This window comes from Rhinopithecus bieti, unplaced genomic scaffold, assembly GCF_001698545.2.
Source record: "Rhinopithecus bieti isolate Rb0 unplaced genomic scaffold, ASM169854v2 scaffold_7967, whole genome shotgun sequence".
Taxonomy (NCBI): domain Eukaryota; kingdom Metazoa; phylum Chordata; class Mammalia; order Primates; family Cercopithecidae; genus Rhinopithecus; species Rhinopithecus bieti.
This window is the reverse complement of record NW_016806112.1, coordinates 1,223,604-1,244,462: the sequence shown is the minus strand read 5'-3', so window position 1 is coordinate 1,244,462 and position 20,859 is coordinate 1,223,604. Positions and strand designations below refer to the sequence as shown.

Sequence of the window (20,859 nt, the reverse complement as noted above, 5' to 3'; positions counted from 1 at the left end):
TGTGTTTTAATAGAGATGGGGTTTCACTATGTTGGCCAGGTTGGTCTTGAACTCCTGACCTCAGGTGATCCACCCACCTTGGCCTCTCAAAGTGCTGGGATTATAGGCGTGAGCCACTGCGCCCGGCCTCAGATGACTTTTTTGTTTTTGTTTTCTTTTTTCTTTCTTTCCTTTTTTTTGAGACAAATTCTTACTCCGTTTCCCAGGCTGGAGTGCAATGGTGTGATCTCAGCTCACTGCAACCTCCACCTCCTGGGTTCAGGCGATTCTCCCACCTCAGTCTCCTGAGTATCTGGGACTACAGGCATGCACCATCATGCCTGGCTAATTTTTGTATTTTTTGGCAGAGATGGGATTTCATCATGTTGGCCAAGCTGGTCTTCAACTTCTGATCTCAACTGATCTGCCCCCATCAGCCTCCCAAAGTGCTGGGATTACAGGTGTGAGTCACTGTACCCGGCCAGATGATGTAGATGATGTTTTTGAATCACAGTTCATTTACCAGCCATGTGACCTTGGTCAAGTTAAAAAGTGGACACCTTTTTTTTTTTCTTCCTAATATCTATAGGTTGTACAAAAAGTGGGCATCTTTAAGTCTTGGTTTCTTCAACTATAGATGGGGAGATTACAGCCCATCTCATAGGGTTGTTGTGAAGGTGTAATCAGATGTTATATGAGAAACTACTAGCACAGTGCCTGCCACAAACTAAGTGCTCAGTAAGTGTCAGTAGCTTTCATTTTCACAACTGTAGCTGTACAATAGGGTTAACATTACTTGTCTTCAAACTTTTTTTTTTTTTTTTTCTGAGATGGAGTTTCGCTCTTGTTGCCCAGCTGGAGTGCAATGGCATGATCTCCGCTCACTGCAACTTCCGCCTCCCGGGTTCAAGCGATTCTCCTGCCTCAACTTCCCGAGTAGCTGGGATTACAGGCATGTGTCACCATGGCCGGCTAATTTTGTATTTTTAGTAGAGATGGGGTTTCTCCATGTTGGTCAGGCTGGTCTCGAACTCTTGACCTCAGGTGATCCGCCTGCCTCAGCCTCCCAAAGTGCTAGGATCACAGGCCTGAGCCACTGTGCCCAGCTGTCTTCAAAGTTTTAAGTTACTTCGAGGTTCAATCCAGATACTGTATGTGGAAGAGCTTTGCGTGGAGGTTAGACAGCACTCTTGCAGGTGGGAAGATCAGGGCATGCATTCCCATTGGAGGGAACAGTATAAGCAAAAGGCAGGAGGCCAAAAAGTATGGGGGTGTTAGGGTTGATCATAATGTTGAAGTATGAAAGAGATTAGTAGGAAATAAGTCCAGAGAGAGAACTGGGATAGTTTTTGGAGGGTCTTGAAGGCCCAGCTAAGAAGCGCATGCAGATGTAGATTCCATGGAATGTAAGCGGAAGTGAGAGGGCAAGGATCATGCCGTGATTTGATTTGGCATTGAGAATTCAATTTAGGGTGTGTTAGGCTGCCTTCAAGCTGGTCCCTAAAGGGTTTCATCTCCTGATACTCAGGTTCTATGCAATTTCTTCTTCTTGAGCGTCATCTGGATCTAGTGACTTGTTTTAAAAAAAGAGAATACAGCTAGGCATGGTGGCTCATGCCTGTAATCCCTAGCACGTTGGGAGGCCAAGGTGGGTGGATCACCTGAGGTTACGAGTTCAAGACTAGCCTGGCTAACATGGTGAAACCCTGTCTTTACTAAAAATACAAAAATTAGCCCTGCATGGTGGCACACGCCTGTAATCCCAGCTACCCGGGAGACTGAGGCAGGAGAATTGCTTGAACCTGGGAGGCGGAGGTAGCCGTGAGCCGAGATCGTGCCACTGCACTCCAGCCTGGGTGATAGGGCGAGACTCCATCTCACCGAAAAAAAAAAAAAAAAAAAAAAAAGAGAGAGAGAGAACACAGAAAAAGATAGGGTCTCACTTCTGAGATTACCTTACAAAAAGACTGGTCAGGCACGGTGGTTCACACCTGTAATCTCAGCACTTTGGGAGGCTGAGGTGGGCTGATCACCTGAGGTCAGGAGTTTGAGACCAGCTTAGCCAACATGGTGAAACTCCATCTCTACTAAAAATACAAAAATTAGCTGGGTGTGGTGGCAGGCACCTGTAGTCCCAACTACTTGGGAGGCTGAGTCAGGAGAATCGCTTGAGCCGGGGAGGCAGAGGTTGCAGTGAGCTGAGATCTGCACTCCAGCTTGGGCGACAGTGCGAGACTCTGCCTAAAAAAAAAACAAAAAGACTGACTTCTATCTTGCTTGCCCTCTCTTGCTCTCTGGCTCCCTCACTCTGTTGGAAACAGCTACCATGTTGTTAGCTGCTCTATGGAGAGGCCAGAGGTGATGGAACCAATGCGTCTGGCCAGCAATCATTGAGCTTGCCAGCAGCCATGTGAGTGAGCTGGGAAGTGGATCTTCCCCTCAGGTATGCTTTGAGATGACTGCAGCTCTAGCTGTCACCTTGATTGCAGCTTCATGAAGACCCTAACCCAGAGGCATCCACTTAAGCTGAGTCTAGATTCCTAACACACAGAAAATGTGAGCTAATCCATGTTTTTGTTTTTGTTTTTTTCTTTTGAGATGGAGTTTTGCTCTTGTGGCACAGGCTGGAGTGCAATGGTGCAATCTTGGCTCACTGCAACTTCTGCCTCCTAGGTTCAAGTGATTCTCCTGCCTCAGCTGAGTAGCTGGGATTACAGGTGCCCGCCACCACATCCGGCTAAATTTCTTTTGGATTTTTAGTAGAGATGGAGTTTCACCAGGTTGGCCAGGCTGGTCTTGAACTCCTGACTTCAGGTGATCCACCCACCTTGGCCTCCCAAAATGCTGGGATTACAGGTGTGAACCACCGCGCCCAGCCTCATGTTTGTTATTTTAAGCCAAGAAGTTTTGGGATAATTTGTTTCACAGCAATAGGACATGAATATAGAGGAGAATCGGAGTTTGAAGCACTGGTAGGCCAGACGGGCAAGGTCCAGTTGTTAGGAGAGGTGCTGGAATTCGGAAAATGAAGCAGGAGCTGGAATTACAGGTGCAGGTCTGGCTGTGGGGTGAACTAATTAAATTGTAGAGGGTGAAAGGGTAGGAACAGAAGAGAAAAAAAGAGCAAAAGAATAGGAAGATGAGAGAAGAGGATAAAGAGAAAGGAAAAGGAAGAGAAGGAGAAAGAAGAAAGGGGAAGAGAGAAAAGAGGAGGAGGAAAAGGAGAGCAGAGAACTGAGGATGAATCTTAGGATGTGGAGGACTGGGAAGCAAAGATTAGAGATTTACCTTTTACAATCGACTCTCGTATCCATTGTAATGCTTAGTTTTTACTATACCTCAGTGTGTTAGGTCTTTTTTTTCAGGTGGAGTCTCGCTCTATTGCCAGGCTGGAGTGCAGTGGCACGATCTCGGCTCGCTGCAACCTCTGCCTCCTGGGTTCAAGGGATTCTCCTGCCTCAGCCTCCCAAGTAACTGGGACTACAGGTGCGTGCCACCACACCCAGCTAATTTTTGTACTTTCTAGTAGAGACGGGGTTTTACCATGTTGGCCAGAATGCTCTCCATCTCTTAACCTTGTGATCCACCCACCTCGGCCTTCCAAAGTGCTGGGATTACAGGCGTGAACAGCTGTGCCCGACAGGTAGGTTATTATTATTATCATTATTATTATTATTGTCATTGACAGATGAGAAAACTGAGAGGCTAAATAAACTGACCAAGGCCAAGTAGACATTTAGTGGTGGAGCTAGGATTCAGATCCAAGTTTGCCTGATCCCAGATGCAGAACTCTTAACTACAGGGCTACAGTGCTTACAGCTGTACTCTTTCTATGTTAGACACTGGCTTCCTTATTAATTAGGATTAAGTTTGGCTGCCTATACTGGAAATAAGTATATGGTAGTGGATTTAGTAAGACAGAAGTTTATTCCTCCTTCTGTAAGAGCTGCCTGGAGGAAGCAATCAAGGGTTGGTGTTATCCCTTAGATGGTGGCTTCATGGTGCCATCCGTGCCCCAGGTTCTTAAGCTTCTGCTTCACTATCCTAGTGCATGACTTCCACTCTCAAGATCATTTCATGGGCCAAGATGACTCCTGGAGCTCCAGACATCAACTACAGGCTGGGAAAAGGAGGTGGGCAAAAGACAAAAGGAATTTGTCTCAATTAAATTAGGCTCCTCTAAGTAGGCCTCTTAGAAATGCCAGTCAATTAATCCCAGTTAAAGGCATGGTGCCCAACTAGACTGCTTTCACTTCAGATGCCAGCCACAAGCTCTGAGGTCCCCTGGTCACCTGTCCCTCTGACCAAGTGGCTGAAAATTTGGGTGTTCCTGTGACCCCTTCAGGTTCTATAATTTGCTAGAATGACACAGAACTAGGGAAAGCACTATACTTAGGATTATAGTTTAATTATAAGGGATATAAACCAGGGCCAGTCAAGTGGAGAGGTCAAGGGCAAGGGCTGGTAGGCTCCTGAATGCAGAGCTTCCATGCTTCTCCCTATGGTGTCAGGGTGTATCACCCTCCTGGCATATCAATGTATTCACCAACCAGGAAGCTTTTCTGGGCTTGGATGTCCAGAGTTTTTATCAGAGCTTCATTACATAGGCATGATTGATTGAATCATTGGCCTTGTGACTGAACTCAATCTCCAGCTCCCTCAAAGCCCCAACCCTCTAATCACATGGTTGGTCTTTCTGGTGACCAGCCACCATCCTGAGTCATCACTTTAGCGTAAAATTAGATGTGATCTAAGGGCTTCATGAATAATAAAAACACTCTTACAGCTTGGGAGATTTCTTTTTTTTTTGAGACGGAGTCTCGCTCTGTCGCCCGGGCTGGAGTGCAGTGGCTTGATCTCAGCTAACTGCAAGCTCCGCCTCCTGGGTTTACGCCATTCTCCTACCTCAGCCTCCCGAGTAGCTGGGACTACAGGCGCCCGCCACCTCACCCGGCTAGTTTTGTTTTGTATTTTTTAGTAGAGACGGTGTTTCACTGTGTTAGCCAGGATGGTCTCGATCTCCTGACCTCGTGATCCATCTCGGCCTCCCAAAGTGCTGGGATTACAGGCTTGAGCCACCGCGCCTAGCCACAGCTTGGGAGTTTTCAAGGGTTTTAGATGTTACCTCCCAGGAATGCAATACAAAGATGAGAGGAATTTTTTTTTTTTTTAAATCATACATCATCTCCCCAGCTCTAGGAACTCCTACTATGTGCCAGGCATTGTCCTAGGCTATTCCATCCACCCTCCCATCAGTCCATCCATCCATCCATCCATCCCTCCACACATACATCTGTCATTTAAGTGTTTATGGTGCTATATCAGCTTTTCTGCAAGATACAGAAAACCCAGCCAACAGGATTTTGAAATAGGAGATGAATTTACTCACAAAACTAGAAATCCAAAGGAAAGCAGTTGCTTCTTTGGTTCAGACGTTGGACAATGTCTGCAGACACCTAGGCTCTCTCTATCTTTCGGCCCTACTTAGCATGTTTATTTTTGTTTTGAATGAATGTTTTATTTTATTTTATTTACTTATTCTTTTTTTTTTTTTTTTGAGACAGAGTCTTGCTCTGTCGCCCAGGCTGGAGGGCAGTGGCGCAATCTTGACTCACTGTAAGCTCCACCTCCTGGGTTCATGCCATTCTCCTGCCTCAGCCTCCCGAGTAGCTGGGACTACAGGCACCCACCACCATGCCCAGCTAATTTTTTGTATTTTTAGTAGAGACGGGGTTTCACCATGTTAGCCAGGATGGTCTCAATATCCTGACCTTGTGATTCTCCCGCCTCAGCCTCCCAAAGTGCTGGGATTACAGGCGTGAGCCACCACTCCTGGCCCTGAATGTTTTATTTTAAAGTATTTACGGATAAAAATTAGAAAGTAGTACAGTGAGTTCCCTAATATCCCATATACTGTTTCCTCTATTATTAACATCTCACATTAATATGGTACTGTTTTGAAATTGATGAACCAATGGATATGTTATCACTAACTGAAGTTTATACTTTATTCAAATTTCTGTATTTTTTACCTAATATTCCTTTTCTGTTCCAGGATCCCGTCCAGAATGCTAGATTACATCCAGTCCTCATTTCTCCTTAGACTCTTCTTGGTTGTGACAGTTTTTCAGCTTTTCTTACTTTTTATGACCTTGACAGTTACAAGGCGTACAAAGACCAGACAAATTACTGATCAGGTATTTTGTAGAATGTCCTTCAATCAGTATTTGCATAATATTTTTCTTTTTTTTTTTTGTTTGGAGATGGAGTCTCACTCTGTCACCCAGGCTGGAGTGCAATGGCAAGATCTCAGGTCACTGCAAGCTCCACCTCCCGGGTTCACGCCATTCTCCTGCCTCAGCCTCCCAAGTAGCTGGGACTATAGGCATCTGCCACCACACCCGGCTAATTTTTTGTTATTTTTAGTAGAGACAGGGTTTCACTGCGTTAACCAGGATGGTCTTGATCTCCTGACCTCGTGATCCACCTGCCTCAGCCTCCCAAAGTGCTGGGATTACAGGCATGAGTCACCGAGCCCGGCCCTGTATTTGTGTAATATTTTTCTAATTATTAGTCTGGGATTACCGGCTTTGGGAGGAAGACCACAGAGATAAATCACGAAACCATGTTGATTTTGTCTTCACATTTTCATTTCATTATCACAGGTGGCTGCTGTGAGCACTCCAGATTCAGGACTACATTCAAAGATGGAAAGAGCGAGATAAATGAAGGAGAGAAGAGCCATGTCTATCCCGTTGTTTTTCCTTTTTCTGAGACAGGGTCTTGCCCTGTTGCCCAGGCTGGAGTGCAGTGGCCAAAGTGCTGGGATTACAGGCATGAGCCAGCGTGCCTGGCCTGTCTGTCCCCTTTTTAAAAAATCAGCCAGGTAACCCCTCCTCCTGATAGGCTCAGAAGGCAGGGGACAGGATGCTCATACTTGTTTTAGACCTTGATTGGGACTGAGCACATTGTCTTCAGAATAAAATCAGGCTTCTATTGGTGTGGAAGGAAGTAAGTCAATGGATGGCAGGCCAACAACTGGTCATGTCGGCCCCAACTGTCTATTCTGTATGAAACTGCACTGTACTGGGTGCTATGAAAGTACACAAGAGAGGGAGCATTCTATTAGATTTTTCTAGAAATTATACATTCTGATAAATATTCTCTTTTAAAGGCCTCACTGTAGAAGGATGGACTGTCATCCCACTAAATCTTTGGTTACTCAATCAAATCCATCCTTAGAAGATAAACGTTGGTCATATGTCACATGTGCTATCAATTGTAAAGACCAGTTCTAAAGAGTCATTCCTGTCTGGGTGCAGTGGCTCATGCCTATAATTCCTGTACTTTGAGAGGCTGAGGTGGGATGATCCCTTGAGGCCAGGAGTTTGAATTCAGCCTGAGCACCATAGCGAGACCTTGTCCGTACAAAAAAATACAAAACATTAGCTGGGTGTAGTGGCATGCACCTGCAGTCTCAGCTACTCAGGAGCCTTGAGGCAAGAGGATTGCCCAGGAGTTCAAAGTTACAGTGAGCTATGATCGCACCACTGTACTCCAGCCTGGGTGACAGAGCAAGTCTCACTCTCCAGAGAAACAAATAAATGAACAAACAGATAAACAAATAAATAGTCATTCCTAAAGCAATGGAGCAATGATACATTTTGAGAATAAGCATTTAGTCAGTTTCCCCAAAGTGACAAGTTGGAGAGTGTTATCTTTTCTTAGGTGTCTATGATTTAAAAAAAAATCAAATCTGTCATATTATAGTCACATCTTACAATACCTTGCCCTTGACATGTTTATGACCTAGATGAAGAAACTAACAGAGGTGGATGGAGAGCAAACAGCACAAGACTATCTAGGATGGTGGTAGGTTATGTATTACAGGCAACATATACTGAGGGAGTTTATTTATTTATTTATTTATTTATGAGACAGAGTCTCACTCTGTTGCCCAGGCTAGAGTGCAATGACACGATCTTACTGCAACCTTCTGAGGGAGTTTAGAGGCGACAAAGATCAGAGAAGACAGGCATCACAGAAAAGCTTTGGAGAGGTGGGACCCAATGTGGCTTTGAAGAATGGTCTAACTGTCCTTAACTTCCCTCCTCCCCCGCCTTGAGACCTGGATTCCTCTAATACAGCTGTTTATTCTCTCTTTGTTAAGCACTTAGTTACTTATTTTAATGAATTTTTCAGTTTATCTGTTAAGGTCATGTGATTTATACTTCATAATTAAATAACTTTTAAAAAAATTTTTAGGAGAAAGGGTAGCACTACGTTGCTCAAGCTAGAGTGCAGTGGCTATTCACAAGTGTGATTGTAGCATACTGCAGCCTCAAACTACTGCACTCAAGCAGTTCTCCTGTCTCTGCCTCTAAAGTAACTGTGACTACAGCTGTATGCCACCAGCCTGGCTAAATTACTTTTTTGCACAGTGTTTTATATGGTAGTCTTTGCAGCCACATAGATCAATATTTGAATTCCAAGCTTTAGTACTTACTGGCTTTGTGGTCTTGTGGAAATTTCTTACTCTGTCTCATTCTATTTCTTATTTAATAACAGTCCCAACCAGGCTGTTGTGAGACTGTAATAAGATGAAGCAAGGGGACACAGAGGATAGTGTACCCCCAAAGAAAGTGCTCAATAATGGCATGTGCTGTGATAGTCACCATATTGATGACAGAGGCAATAGTGATGTTAATATAAACTCATAGAAAGGGATGGCCATGAAGGAACACCTACTTGGTTTTCACCACTTTGTCACTGTTAACTTTACATGAATGTCTGCTCATCAAAAGTCAATTTCATTTCCCTTGACATTTTAGTAATCACTACCTTAGAAACAGCAAAGACAGACCCAGGTACTCAGGGAACTTCTATTCTATCATCTGTGAAGGCATCAACCTTGTGACTCACATTGTTGAGCAGAGGTCAGGCAATATTCTACATGAGACACTGGCACAAGCACAAGAGAATCTTGGAGCATCTGCAATTAGTTGACATTTATATTGAGGCTTGGAAACCAATCTAAAAAAGTTATGCTTTAAATCAGTGGCAGTTGTCAATGAGCCTGTGAAGGAATCCTTGCTGGGGTCCTCAGGCTTCTACTGCAACTCATACTGATAACAACAAAAAGAGAAGCCTCCCAAGCAGAAGGTCAGTCTAATTCAATCACTTAAGGCAGAATTATGGTATCAAGTTTCCACATCACTGAATGACCATGGGTTTATAGGTGTGTACCATAAAATAACTGCGGGTGTTAGACATTTAACAAGCTGTTTTATTCCTAATTGCTGGCATTTTCCTAACTGTTTTCTTAATTCTAATTTATGTTTTTATGTCCTAGTTTGTTTACATAGCCCATAGTTCCCAATTGCCTTTATTTGCTTAAGTGTTTCTTTAATTTTACTTACTTTTTTTTTTTTTTGAGACGAAGTCTCACTCTGTCGCCCAGGCTGGAGGGCAGTGGCACGATCTCGGTTCACCGTAACCTCCGCCTCCTTGGTACAAGTGATTCTTCTGCCTCAGCCTCCTGAGTAGCTGAGATTACAGGCGCCTGCCACCAAGCCCAGATAATTTTTTTGTATTTTTAGTAGAGATGGGGTTTCACCATGTTGGCCAGGCTGGTCTCAAACTCCTGACCTCGTGATCCATCCGCCTCGGCCTCCCAAAGTGCTAAGATTACAGGCATGAGCCACTGGCCTATTTATATTTTTATATATGTTGCTTTCCTTACATAACTCATTGTTTGGAGTGGTCTAGACCTCTCAAACTCCTGACTTTGTGATCTGCCCTCCTCGGCCTCCCAATGCGCTGGGATTACAGGCATGAGCCACCAACCTATTTACATTTTTATATATGTTGCTTTACTTACATAGCTCATTATTTGGAGTGGGCTAGAAATAACCATAAATCCTCATTGCTAATTAGCCTCATCCTCATGACTGATTAGTCAAGATTATGAGTCTAGAAGGAGGGCAGAGAGGAGTCCTAATAGTGAGTCACAGGATCATTGCATTTTAGAGCTGGAAGGAATCTTAGAATTTAAGGCATCTTTCAGTTAGAATTCTGTGGTTTTGCATCTTCAGCGTTGGAGAATTATGAAAGGTTGACCGCTTGCTCCTGCGCCTTTTGGCAAAAATGCCTAAGGATTTGGTGACAGCTTTAAAAAACAAATTAAGAATAAAGAAAAAACCCAATCAATGACGACTGTGAGTAACCCATAATGGGGGCTTGAAAGAAGAATTGGAAACTTGACATATCAATGGGGTAGAGAAGAGCAGGGAATATTAATGAACATGAAGGGGGTTCTTCTTTGGAGGTAAGTAAGCAGAGTGGAGTTTTTGGAACTCCCTCCTCAGCAGCTGTGCAGTTTGTAAGGATTTTAGCTTGCCTAACTGTAAGCTTAGCTATTAGCTTTGCAGTGGGGAGTATTTAAAAGTACACACAACATATGAAGGAAAGAACCTGGAACCGAGTAGCCTGCTTCATTCCAAGAATCCATCTGGCATTTAAAGAACTGCTTGTCCTACATTAAACCCTGCAGAGTAAGAGTCATTTTTCATATCCTCATACCCCTATTTTTGGTTTCAGGTAAGACAGCATACTGAGTTTGGGGAAGGAACAAGGAGACTTTTCCGGACCACCGAACCAAAGGACTCATCTAGTGTGAGCTCCATGAATCTAAAATGGGGAACAAACACTGAAGTCCCTATTTGGGAAATCAGCTTAAGAGCAATCTGAAGTCTCCACAAGAGGCGTAGGTCCATATTCCAAAATAATGTAAGCCTTCAGTTACTTGTAGATAGAATACAATGGAAGAAGGGGTGTTATAGATACGAAAAATCGTGGCTGGCGTTACCAACATTAAATGACTCGTGGTGATGGGGTAAGTTGACAAGTGAAATCCAGTCTCTTCCTGAACAAATGTATCTTTGTAATGAAGAGCTCGTTTTTGCAGCTTCGGTACATCTGGAGGCATCGAATAGCAAATGCTGCCAAAGGAGTAGTCCCTGGATTATCAGGAGTTGCAGAGTGTGTAAAGTGTTGTAAACCTTGAAATTAGTCCTGGACTGAAGGCACTTTCCCTCCTCCTAGACTCGCTTCCCTCTGACACATTTCCCCTTGCAAGAGAAAGTCTATGGCACTCAGGTCCACTCAGCTCAGACTTCAAGCACGTGAGATCACAGGTTCCCACCTCAACTGGTCACCCATTGCGGGACAGCGCAAGGCCCCAGTGCTGGCGCCAACGCTGAGCGGCGCCCTCTCGGTTACCGTGGCGACCGCAGGCGGGGCTAGGCCGCCACTCGCCGCTTCCCCGCCTCTGCCCAGGACCTTTCGAAAGCTCCAATTGGGACAACCCTTTCTTGCCTCTGTCCCGCCCCATTCGGCTCTAATCGCTTTGCGATTGGCCCGGGACGAGCGGCCTGGTACCCAGAGGGCACCACCTCCTGACAGGAAGAGCGGGAAAGTGCACCAGGCGCTGTCCAAGGCGTGAAGCTCACGGGTGCGCCGGGGGAGCACACGGTTGGCTTTGGAGCGAGTTGCCCCCCGTCCCATATACAACCCCCCGCTCCCATGACTGCCAAAAGCATGGAGCAGGAGTCGGGGTGCGGGCACAGCGTTTGTGGGCCAGCCCGGTCTATCCCGGGGGGTTAGGACGTGAAAGGCTAGAGCAAGGATCCGGCGGCGCACTTCGGCACGCGGAGCATCAGAGGCCAGAGGGAACGGTCCGGGCCCCGGGGCGGTGCCGGCGGCGGTGCTCGGCGGCGGCGGCGGGAGGCGCAGGACAATGACCGCGCGCGCCCTGGGGGCGGGTCAAGGAGCGCTCCCGCCCTTGCCGGCCCCCCGCCTCCCCGCCGGGCCTGGCCGCAGTGGAGTGAGGGCACTGCAGCCTGTCAATCACCTCGGCCAGACGCCTTCCAGCCCGGTCGCGGTGGGCGTGGTGCTGGGTGCGCGGCCTCGGCGGCGGCGGCGGTGGCGGCGACTTCTCCCGCTATCATGATCACCGCTTGTCCGCACAGCGCACGGCCCGCAGGGCATCCTCCGGCTCCCGCGTCACGCCGCTGCCCGCTTGCCTCCCAAAACTTTTCTTCTCCGCCTCCCTAGCTCACCGCGGCCCGCTCGCAGGCTCCTCCTCCGCCGCCGCGCCGCCGCCGTGCCTCCCGGGCCGCCGGGCGCTCGGATCCTGCCCGCACGAGGCGGCGGCGGCGCAGGAGGGCAGTGCGCAGGCGCGCGGGGGGCGGCGGGCGTCGCGGCAACTCGGCGAGCGCTGAGAGCAGTTGCCTGGGCGCCGGCGGGGCGCGCGCGCGAGGAGCGGCGTGGCTGCCGCGTGAGGGCAGCGGGCGCCTCCAGCCTCGCACCGCAGCGGAGCCCGGCGTCCGCCGCCGCTTTCTCCTAGCCTAGCGGCGGCGGAAGCGGAGCGGGCGCCCGGTTGCATCGCTCAGCAGCGGCCTGCTGGGCCGGGCGCCCCTCCCGCGCGGGGGGGAGCGCGCGGCGCCTCCCCCTCCCCCTCCCCCTCTTTCTTCTCCTCCCTCGTCGCCGCCGCCGCCGCCTCAGCCTTCGCCTCAGCCGCCGCCCGCTCCCGCCCGCGCGCGGCGGGATGGACGATCAATCCAGGATGCTGCAGACTCTGGCCGGGGTGAACCTGGCCGGCCACTCGGTGCAGGGGGGCATGGCCCTGCCGCCTCCCCCGCACGGCCACGAAGGGGCGGACGGCGACGGCAGGAAGCAGGACATCGGCGACATCCTCCACCAGATCATGACCATCACCGACCAGAGCTTGGACGAGGCGCAAGCAAAGTTGGTGTCGTCTCATTAAGCATCTTTTGTGTGTGTGCGGGAGCCGGGCCCGCGGCGGAGTAGGGGCCCGGGGTGGCGCCCGGGGCCAGGGCCGCAGCCCCCGGCGGGGAACTTTCTCCGAAAGCCGGCCGCCCGCCCCGGCCTCGGGGGGACTTGCCCGCGCCCCTCGAAGCGGGCGGGAGTCGGCAAAGTTGCTCTGGGGGGCTCGGGACGGACTCGGGGCGGCGCGGAATCCGTGGCGTCCTTTTCCCCGTCCTGCCCCTCGCAGCCCGCCCCCTCCCACGGATTTAAACCTCCCGCCCCGACCCCCGTGCGGGCCGTGCCGCCGGGAAGTGCAACTTTCTTCTCCGGCCGGGAGTCCAGGCGCTGGCTCCCGTGGCCGCGGGACGACCTCGCGATGCGGGCGGCCACCGGGGCCCGGCGCAGGGAGATGGGCGGTTTCCTGGCGGGTCGGGGTGCGGACGGCCAAGTTCTCGGGGAGGGAGGGCCGCCTTGCAAACTTTGCCGAGCTGTCACCCTCCCGCTGGCCGCAGTCGGCCGGCTGGCAGCGTCGCGCTGGCTCCCTCTGCACAGGAGCGGACGCGGGAGCCCCTCTGCTCTCGTCCCCTCCCCCGGGTCGCCTTCGCCTGCCCCTGGGGCGAGGCTCCCTGCGCGGGTTCGCGTCTTCGGTGGCCGAGGCTGCTGCCTGCCGGGCAGATGGGTCCGCCTTGTTCCGGCTGCAGCTTTCGCCGCCGGGGCTTGCTGGCTGTCGGGAACTAGTCAACTGGAGTTTTTGTTGACTTCCCACGGTTCAAAAGGGCCTTCCAGAAAGAGGGGCTGGAATTAAATCTTGGGTCTAACTTAAAGGAAGGCGCCATATTATTCCATAGGTGATGCTAATACCTTTGTGTTTTGTTACTTGTTTTTTAGGAAACATGCCCTGAACTGTCACAGAATGAAACCAGCGCTCTTCAGCGTCCTGTGTGAGATCAAAGAGAAAACAGGTAAGACGCTGCGCCCCACAGTGGGCCTGGAGACCCCCGAGGTGGGGGTCGGAGCTGCTACTTCGACTCTCCAGTTGAGAGCTGCTGCTTTTGGGCACCGCCATCTTTGATCATTCTCTCCTTCCCACGTCCTGATCTTGAGAAAAAACTGCAATAAATCTGGAGTCGATTTCTCAGTTCTGCTCCTGGTGTAAAATGAAGTGTAGGTGCGGACTGGGTTGGATCGCCGTCCCTCGGCGGCCGCCCCTGGCTGCAGGCGGGGAGGGGGCCCGGAGCGCCAGCCGTCCTCTCCCCTCTCCTTTCGCCTTGTTTGTGTGTCAGTTTTTAAAAGGAGCAACGGGAGACTGGATGCCAGGATCGAGTCCCCGGGAGAAGCATCGCCCGAACTTTGTTTTACTTAGACAGTCTTAAGCTTCAGCTGCACGGATAGAAGAATAGATGCAATTGAACAGACCCCAGTAGCATGCTTGAATTAGTGTTTTAGGTGGGAAGACTACTTTAGAGAATCGAGGAAGGGTAATGATGTGTAGACATATACAATGTATTACATCTGTTAATACTTGTCTTATTTTGTATCCTGAAGTCATTACACTTGTAACTGCTTAATATATAAAGTATAAAAAGGTCCACAGATGCAGGTTAAACAATTTTGAAGTGTCCAAGTCAGGGAATATGTAAGAAGATAGGTTTTGCAGAAGTGCTGGAATGAAAACTACAGGTACATATTTGGCAAATTTCTGGTAATTCGTTTCAGTTTAACTTTCTTGTCAGACTTTATTTGGTAATGGAAGGTCTTTTAGTCTTGAAGTGAGGTAACTGCTCAAATTGAAACAGAGATTTGGATGTTTTAGTTTGTATTTGCCATTATCTTCCCTGTATGTGGCAAACAAGTACATTAAACAAGCTCTACTGTTTATTTTTTTCCTGTTCTTTTCTTTCTTTTTTTTTTTTTGGTGTGTGTTGGATGTATGGTATTTTAAAGTTGCCATTTTGAAAGTTGAGGCAAAGGAGAAAAAGTTGAAGTCCAGGGTATAGCACTATCCAAGGGATGCTATTTAAAAGGTTACATGTGATTGTGTTTAAATTGAGTGTACAAATAGCACAGTGCAAATAATTGTTAGGTTGATAAGTGAGTCAGCCTTCTTTGAAACAGGTTTTTGGCTTTACAATACTATTCTGATCCTAAAAGTAATCAACAAAAGATAATGAGTTATTGCTGTCTATTAAATATATATGCTAAACCGTAATAAGCAGCAAATAATAAGGGAGGCCAAATAGTACTTTTCCTGGTTTTCATTCACATATTATGGCTGGTTTCTTAATGCTCAGTGATCCTTTTTTGAATTAGTAACTTTTATTTTGTGTTGATTTTTAGCTACCTTTAGAAAGCGTGATTTAAAACAGTAGATAATTTTTATCTGACTGTAAAATAAGACATCTAGCATTAAGTCTTGAAGATTCTTAGTTTAGAAGCTTAAAAGTATGCAATTCTCAGTAAATTCTGTTTCTTAATGTCCAAGGGTTTTCCTGCTATCAGGGCTCCACTTCAGTTTCTGCTGACAGCTAAGCACTGGGGTATTGACTGTGTTGTGAATATTAAGATTGATTCGACTTTATACAGCCTTGTATTACTAGGGAGAGGGGATGGATACTTATTGCTTCTCATCCCCTTCTCATTATTTGTGTTTATTTATTTATTTATTTATTTATTTATTTTTGCCTTTTTAAAGTTTTGGCCTAGCTAGCTTGAGAACTAAACCCAGCAAACTGCTTTTCATGTTGAGACATTTAGCAGCAGGCAGAATTCAATTAGGAAGCATAAGTCCTTTAGTTGCTTATTTGCACAGGACTTAGTTACACCATTCTGAAAGGAAAGTATAGTCAACCACATGTCAAAGGTGAGTTACGAAAAAGAAACAAGTCTTTTCAAAGTCTGGAATTACTGGCAGAGAGAGCTTTGGTAGGGCTATTGCTATTTAAAACGAAGAGGCAGCTGACAAAAGAAATTTTTGTGTTTTAAAATTGTTTCTGGGGCTTTCAGTGATAACTTGTAAATTAGATCCTCTTTTTGTGCTTTGGCCAGTGGATCCACATTTGCACATTATCTCTTTTGTAAAACGCCAACAGCCGACAAAGAGTAAAGGCGGCTGTCTGGGCAGAGACATCTTCCTGCCAGCCTCTCTAAGCTGGAGAGGGATGGGATTTAAGTACTGAGTGATTGATGGGGGTGAAGCTCTTTCTCTTCTCTCCTTTCTCCCCTACTACCCATAGCTTCACCTCACTCTCCAAAACTAGTCTTAGAATGAGATGGGGACTCAGAATCCTCAATTTGAAATAAATCATCTGTGTAGACAGTAGTGTTACCAAAGCAAAGAAAGCAGGGCTGCAAATTCCAAGTCCCCCCGCCACCACTCCTGCTTCCATAGTCGGTCATGCTTCAGAAACATGAACTTATAAAAGAAACATTATAGAATATATGTATATTGCATACAGGTTTTTAAAAAAAATAATTTTATTTAATCTAATAATACCTAAAGATTAATTCTTTGTAATCTAGAGAAAGTTTACCTAGTCATTTATGAATAGAAACCAGGAACATTATGTTGATGACTCTATTCTGCATAATGGGGGGTTGAGAGTGAACTGTCACTTCAGTGGATAATGTCATTTCAATTGTGCTTTTCTTCTAAAATAAGACAAAATCATTAAAAAAAAATCAGTTTATTTGTAGATCTGCCAGTAGATTTTAAGGTTTCTGATCAGGCAGTGAACACTGCCAGTTCTGATGCACATGGGGGATTTAGTTTAGAAAACATCTGTTCCCCCTACCCAACCACCATATATGAAAAAGTATTTTTTGCCTTCCGACAGATAAATGGGTGATCTACTACAATTATATTATTTTCTTGTTGAGAGGTAAGGAGAGTATAGTTTTACTGTAAGATGCTGCTTTTTCTTGAGAATGTATTCTTTTGTAAAATTGATCATACCATTATTTTTGGGCAGAAATGTCTCTCATTGTTGAATTGTGATATTTGTGCATTTTGAGAGCATCCAAAAAGTTATAGGCTTTAAAATAAAGATAGTTATTTTAAACTAAGTAACCAATGAGATAATTGTTGATATGTTAAGATTTTCTCCTGATTTTAAAGCCATATTTTATCATCTGTCTCTTATTGAATATCCCTGATGCCACAAGGTCTGTTCACCTGCATACCTCTTTTGGTGTATGCCCCCACCTCTTTTTGGTCATCTTAATCTTAATTGTTGAAGTGCTTTCCTTTGTGAAATATTTTATCCTCAAAAATCTGCCTTTTTTCCAAAGTCCTTAATTATGTGAGTTTAAGTGAAGGAAATAGTTCTTTTCAAGAAAAAAATACTTATTTTTTAAATGAAATCCCACATTTTAGTAGATAATATGAATCATATTATTGTGAAAAATGTTATGCATGAAAAAAAACACAGCCTTTTCCTTTTTAAATGATAGGTTAAAATACTCCATGTTGATGGCTGCCAACCAAACTCTGATTTATTGCCACCACAAACCCTAAATAGCGTTCATTTACTAGTAATGTCTAATGGCATACATGATGGTTTGCCAGATTTGTAGCCTTTGTGAGGCTTATAAGCAGGACTGACTTGGGAAGATCATAAAACTTAATGAACTTCTCTACTGCAGGAGGTGTCCGCAGGGGAAGAGAAAGGCCTGCTTGGCTGGTTGGGCTGGTTGAAGTATTTTTTATGTTTAAGGAGAAGAAAATGACTAGTAAAAATGCTTTGCTTTTAAAGGAACCCTCCCTAGAAAGAGTCATGAGAATTTTAGATATTAAAACTAGATCAAGAGTATAGTTTACAAGTGAGATTTTATATGCATTTAGTATATGATGTGAGATTAAACCTTTTGTCTTTATTGCTATAAGTGTGGCTAGCTTTCAAAGAGACAAGGCAGTACTGTCATTCGACCCTCTCTGTTTAATTCTGAACCTACAGATTTAGAGACTCTTTGGAGTCTTTTCTGGTGTGTTTCTCTTTTAAGGTTTTGGTATAAAATCTGTTACATTTTCTTTGTACAGTGCTGTGTGATTCTTTTAATTCTACATGTGTAAAAATCAATTTTTTAAAGTGAAAATTTAGCAAGGTGAAAATTGTTATAACGTCTAAATGTTATTATATGTTTGCATATGTTTTAAAGTTGCTCTTGCAGTATTTCCAATATAATTATCATTGTTTGTTTCAAGTTTTAAAAACAAATGCCTGTTCCATACACGATTCCTTTTTGTGTTTTCATGAAACACATTTTGTTTTAATGAACTTATTTTCTAGATTTTAACAACTTTTTATTGTGGACACCTTTGAAACATAAATACATGCAGAGAGAAGAGACTCTTGAACCTCCCATGAACTCAGTGCCCATCTTCAGCAATTAGCAATATTTGGCCAGTCTTGTTTTCTCTGTAATTCCCACCATTCCAAAATTATTTTGAAGCAAATTTTAATGGAGCATTAATGTTTTAAATTTCATGTCAATTTTAGGCATTAGATCTGTTTACATTGGAAATAGTAAGTGATTAAACAGGAAAAATACAAAGTCAGAGTATCTTGGAAATGTTATAAATTATATTGCTTTATCAATATATTTTTCTTAAAGCAACTTAATATTTTACCTTTTTTTCCCTATTTTATAGATTTGATATCTTACTGGAGCTTTTGTAGGAGGTTTTCAGAGAAGTTGTAAAAGAAAGGGATTTTTCCAACTTTTATTCTTTCACTTCCATCCTAACAAAGTAACACATATAATGTATTTGTAGAAAACCTGGAGAAAAATCTCATTGCCAAGCTGGTTTAGAACTTCATGATCTAAAGTATCATGTGGATATTATCTTTAAAATGTTGGGACATTTTCCAATCCTGTTCTTTATTTTTTTCCTTCCCAATAAAAATATATTGAACTCTCTGATGTCAATGGTAACTTGATGTGTGCAAGTAATTCGTTTGTGCCTTAGTTTTAATGACCCTCATTTTATTACAGATTTGTGTAGTTTTGGTATTTTATTTGGGGCTTTACTATGTTATTTTTTAAATTTACATAATTTTATTCTGAAACGGAAGTCTATTAATACACTAGCAAAGGGCCCCGACTTGCCCCAAAGAGCACACTGGTTGATCAGCTTTCATAAAATGTACCTGTCTACATTTTTCATACTGTGATGCTTTTCCTTTTAATTAATTTTGCCTGTATATTTCCATCACAGTTTATAAATTTTGTAAAAGATTACTTCCGAGGCAAATTTAAATTAACGTCTTAGTTGGATTATTTATATTTTGATACTTTATAGTGGCATGGTATAGGATGAAGTTACATTATATGAAGTGGGACTATAAGAATTGAAACTGCGTTTCATGAACCACACCCTAAGTCAGTCATCACTTTATTTTATACTCTACCATGAGGTATCTATTCAGAATAAATACTTAACACATCAGCACTAACACTTCAAGTTATACAAGGTTTCCGATTATCTTTTCCCTATTCGTGTATGTGAACATCTTTAGATATTTATTAGTTCAATATTGACATTATGAGAAAAAATGTTTTATTTGTTTTCTCAGCAGGCTTGTGTTTTAGCCATTTATCAGTGTGATCAGCATGATTTAGGTATTAACTAACAAAGCTTACACATATCCACCACCTCCCCCTCAAGCCCGTGTTGACCTTTTCAAGCATTTGCTCTACTTCAGTAGGCTATTTGAGTCTTTAAGTATGAAGAGAGTAAATAATTTATATCAGTATGTAGTGTAAATTGGTAAAAGTTTTTCAGAACTGGTTATCACATTTTTTACAAAGTTACTGAAGTTAATCAGACAAACAAATTGCTATCACATCTAGGTGGCAGTGCTATATTTAGCCAATAAATTAATAATTAATTCTTGAATAAGCTACTGAAAAAATAAACCACTTTCTTATGCCTTCAAACTCAGAACTTATTAAAAAATAAATTTTATTAATCTTCAACACTTGATTCTAATTATCCCTTTTGTAGGCAGAATTGCAACAAGAATTTCTTCTGTATTATTCTTTCATAGATATATTCCATAGTATAATATGTTTGTAGGTTTTAATGGTAACTAGTTTACTTTGGCACTAAATTTGAGTGTATATCTAGCAAAAAAATTGGTGTGATAGAATGTATCAAACTGAATTGGCATAACTTTTTTTTGCATAACTCTGTCTACATAATAGTAACAGGTTAGTATGAAAGCAGCTAAAAATATTTATGGATAAAGTATTGTTAAAAGTTTTCTACTTCTTTCAACTTAAGTGCTTTAAAAATGTTAAACTGTTTAGACAAGAACTCTTTTTTTGTGATCATATTAATGAGGACTTGGTGTACAATGTAATCCTTTTAATGCTGATGATTCCTCACGATGTTTAAACCATTATTTGTGAGACTGAACATATGTTATGGCAAAATGATTTTTTGTTTGTTTTGTTTTCTTTTATGTGACACATTCAGTTTTCAAAGCATATTTCTTAGGCATCAGAGTCCAGCAGGTGGCTTTTTACATTAAAAAATTCATAAATTTAAAATCCCATAAAATTTTATTTCAAATTCAAATTAACTAATTGAGAATGTCAATATTTTCAGTGTCTCTATATTAACATTTATAATAGAACAAATGGTTGCATATAGAAATTATCTGCAACATAGTCTAAATTAAGATTCTAAACAGGCATTACAGATGCTGGTAACTTTGGCAATTATCATTTTGTTTGGTGAATAGTAGTAAAACAGTGTGCGGTAAAAGTGTTTAGAGAGAGGATAAATAAATTGAACAGTTTTGCAATGCAAAGTGGTTTGTGGTGTTTTTGAGGATTTCTTGGCTCTCTCTTAACTGCTATTGTGAGCCTGGAGCAGATTTCCCCATTGCTAATGCCCTAGAAGTATTAATTCACTTTGATATGCTAATTAGAGGGCATTATGCAAGAAATGAGATTAAGTGGCAGCATGAAGCCATTTGCCTGTCAGTAAATTGAGAGCTTTAGCATCAGGAGGAGCTTTGTTTTTTTTTTTTTTTTTTTTTTTTTTTT

General features: G+C 44.0%; 1 protein-coding gene and 1 long non-coding RNA gene across 3 annotated transcripts in view; one reads left to right on the top strand and one right to left on the bottom strand.

The window, feature by feature from the left end:
• Positions 1 to 8,787: 8,787 nt before the first annotated feature.
• Positions 8,788 to 11,106, bottom strand: LOC108531395 (uncharacterized). The gene is made up of 2 exons (XR_001886151.1): positions 10,593 to 11,106; positions 8,788 to 8,971 (listed from the first exon to the last, which is right to left on the bottom strand). It is a non-coding gene; the product is annotated as an uncharacterized LOC108531395 (long non-coding RNA).
• Positions 11,107 to 12,483: 1,377 nt separating this feature from the next.
• PBX3 (PBX homeobox 3) overlaps positions 12,484 to 20,859 on the top strand; it is a 240,940-nt gene continuing 232,564 nt past the window's right edge. The window contains exons 1-2 of one of the 2 annotated variants that reach the window (XM_017874747.1): positions 12,484 to 12,786; positions 13,696 to 13,769. In XM_017874747.1, the coding sequence (XP_017730236.1) occupies positions 12,587 to 12,786; positions 13,696 to 13,769 (274 nt within the window). In that variant the 5' untranslated portion in view covers positions 12,484 to 12,586. The remainder of the gene's footprint in view (positions 12,787 to 13,695; positions 13,770 to 20,859) is intronic. The other variant, XM_017874748.1, reaches the window with a different exon arrangement.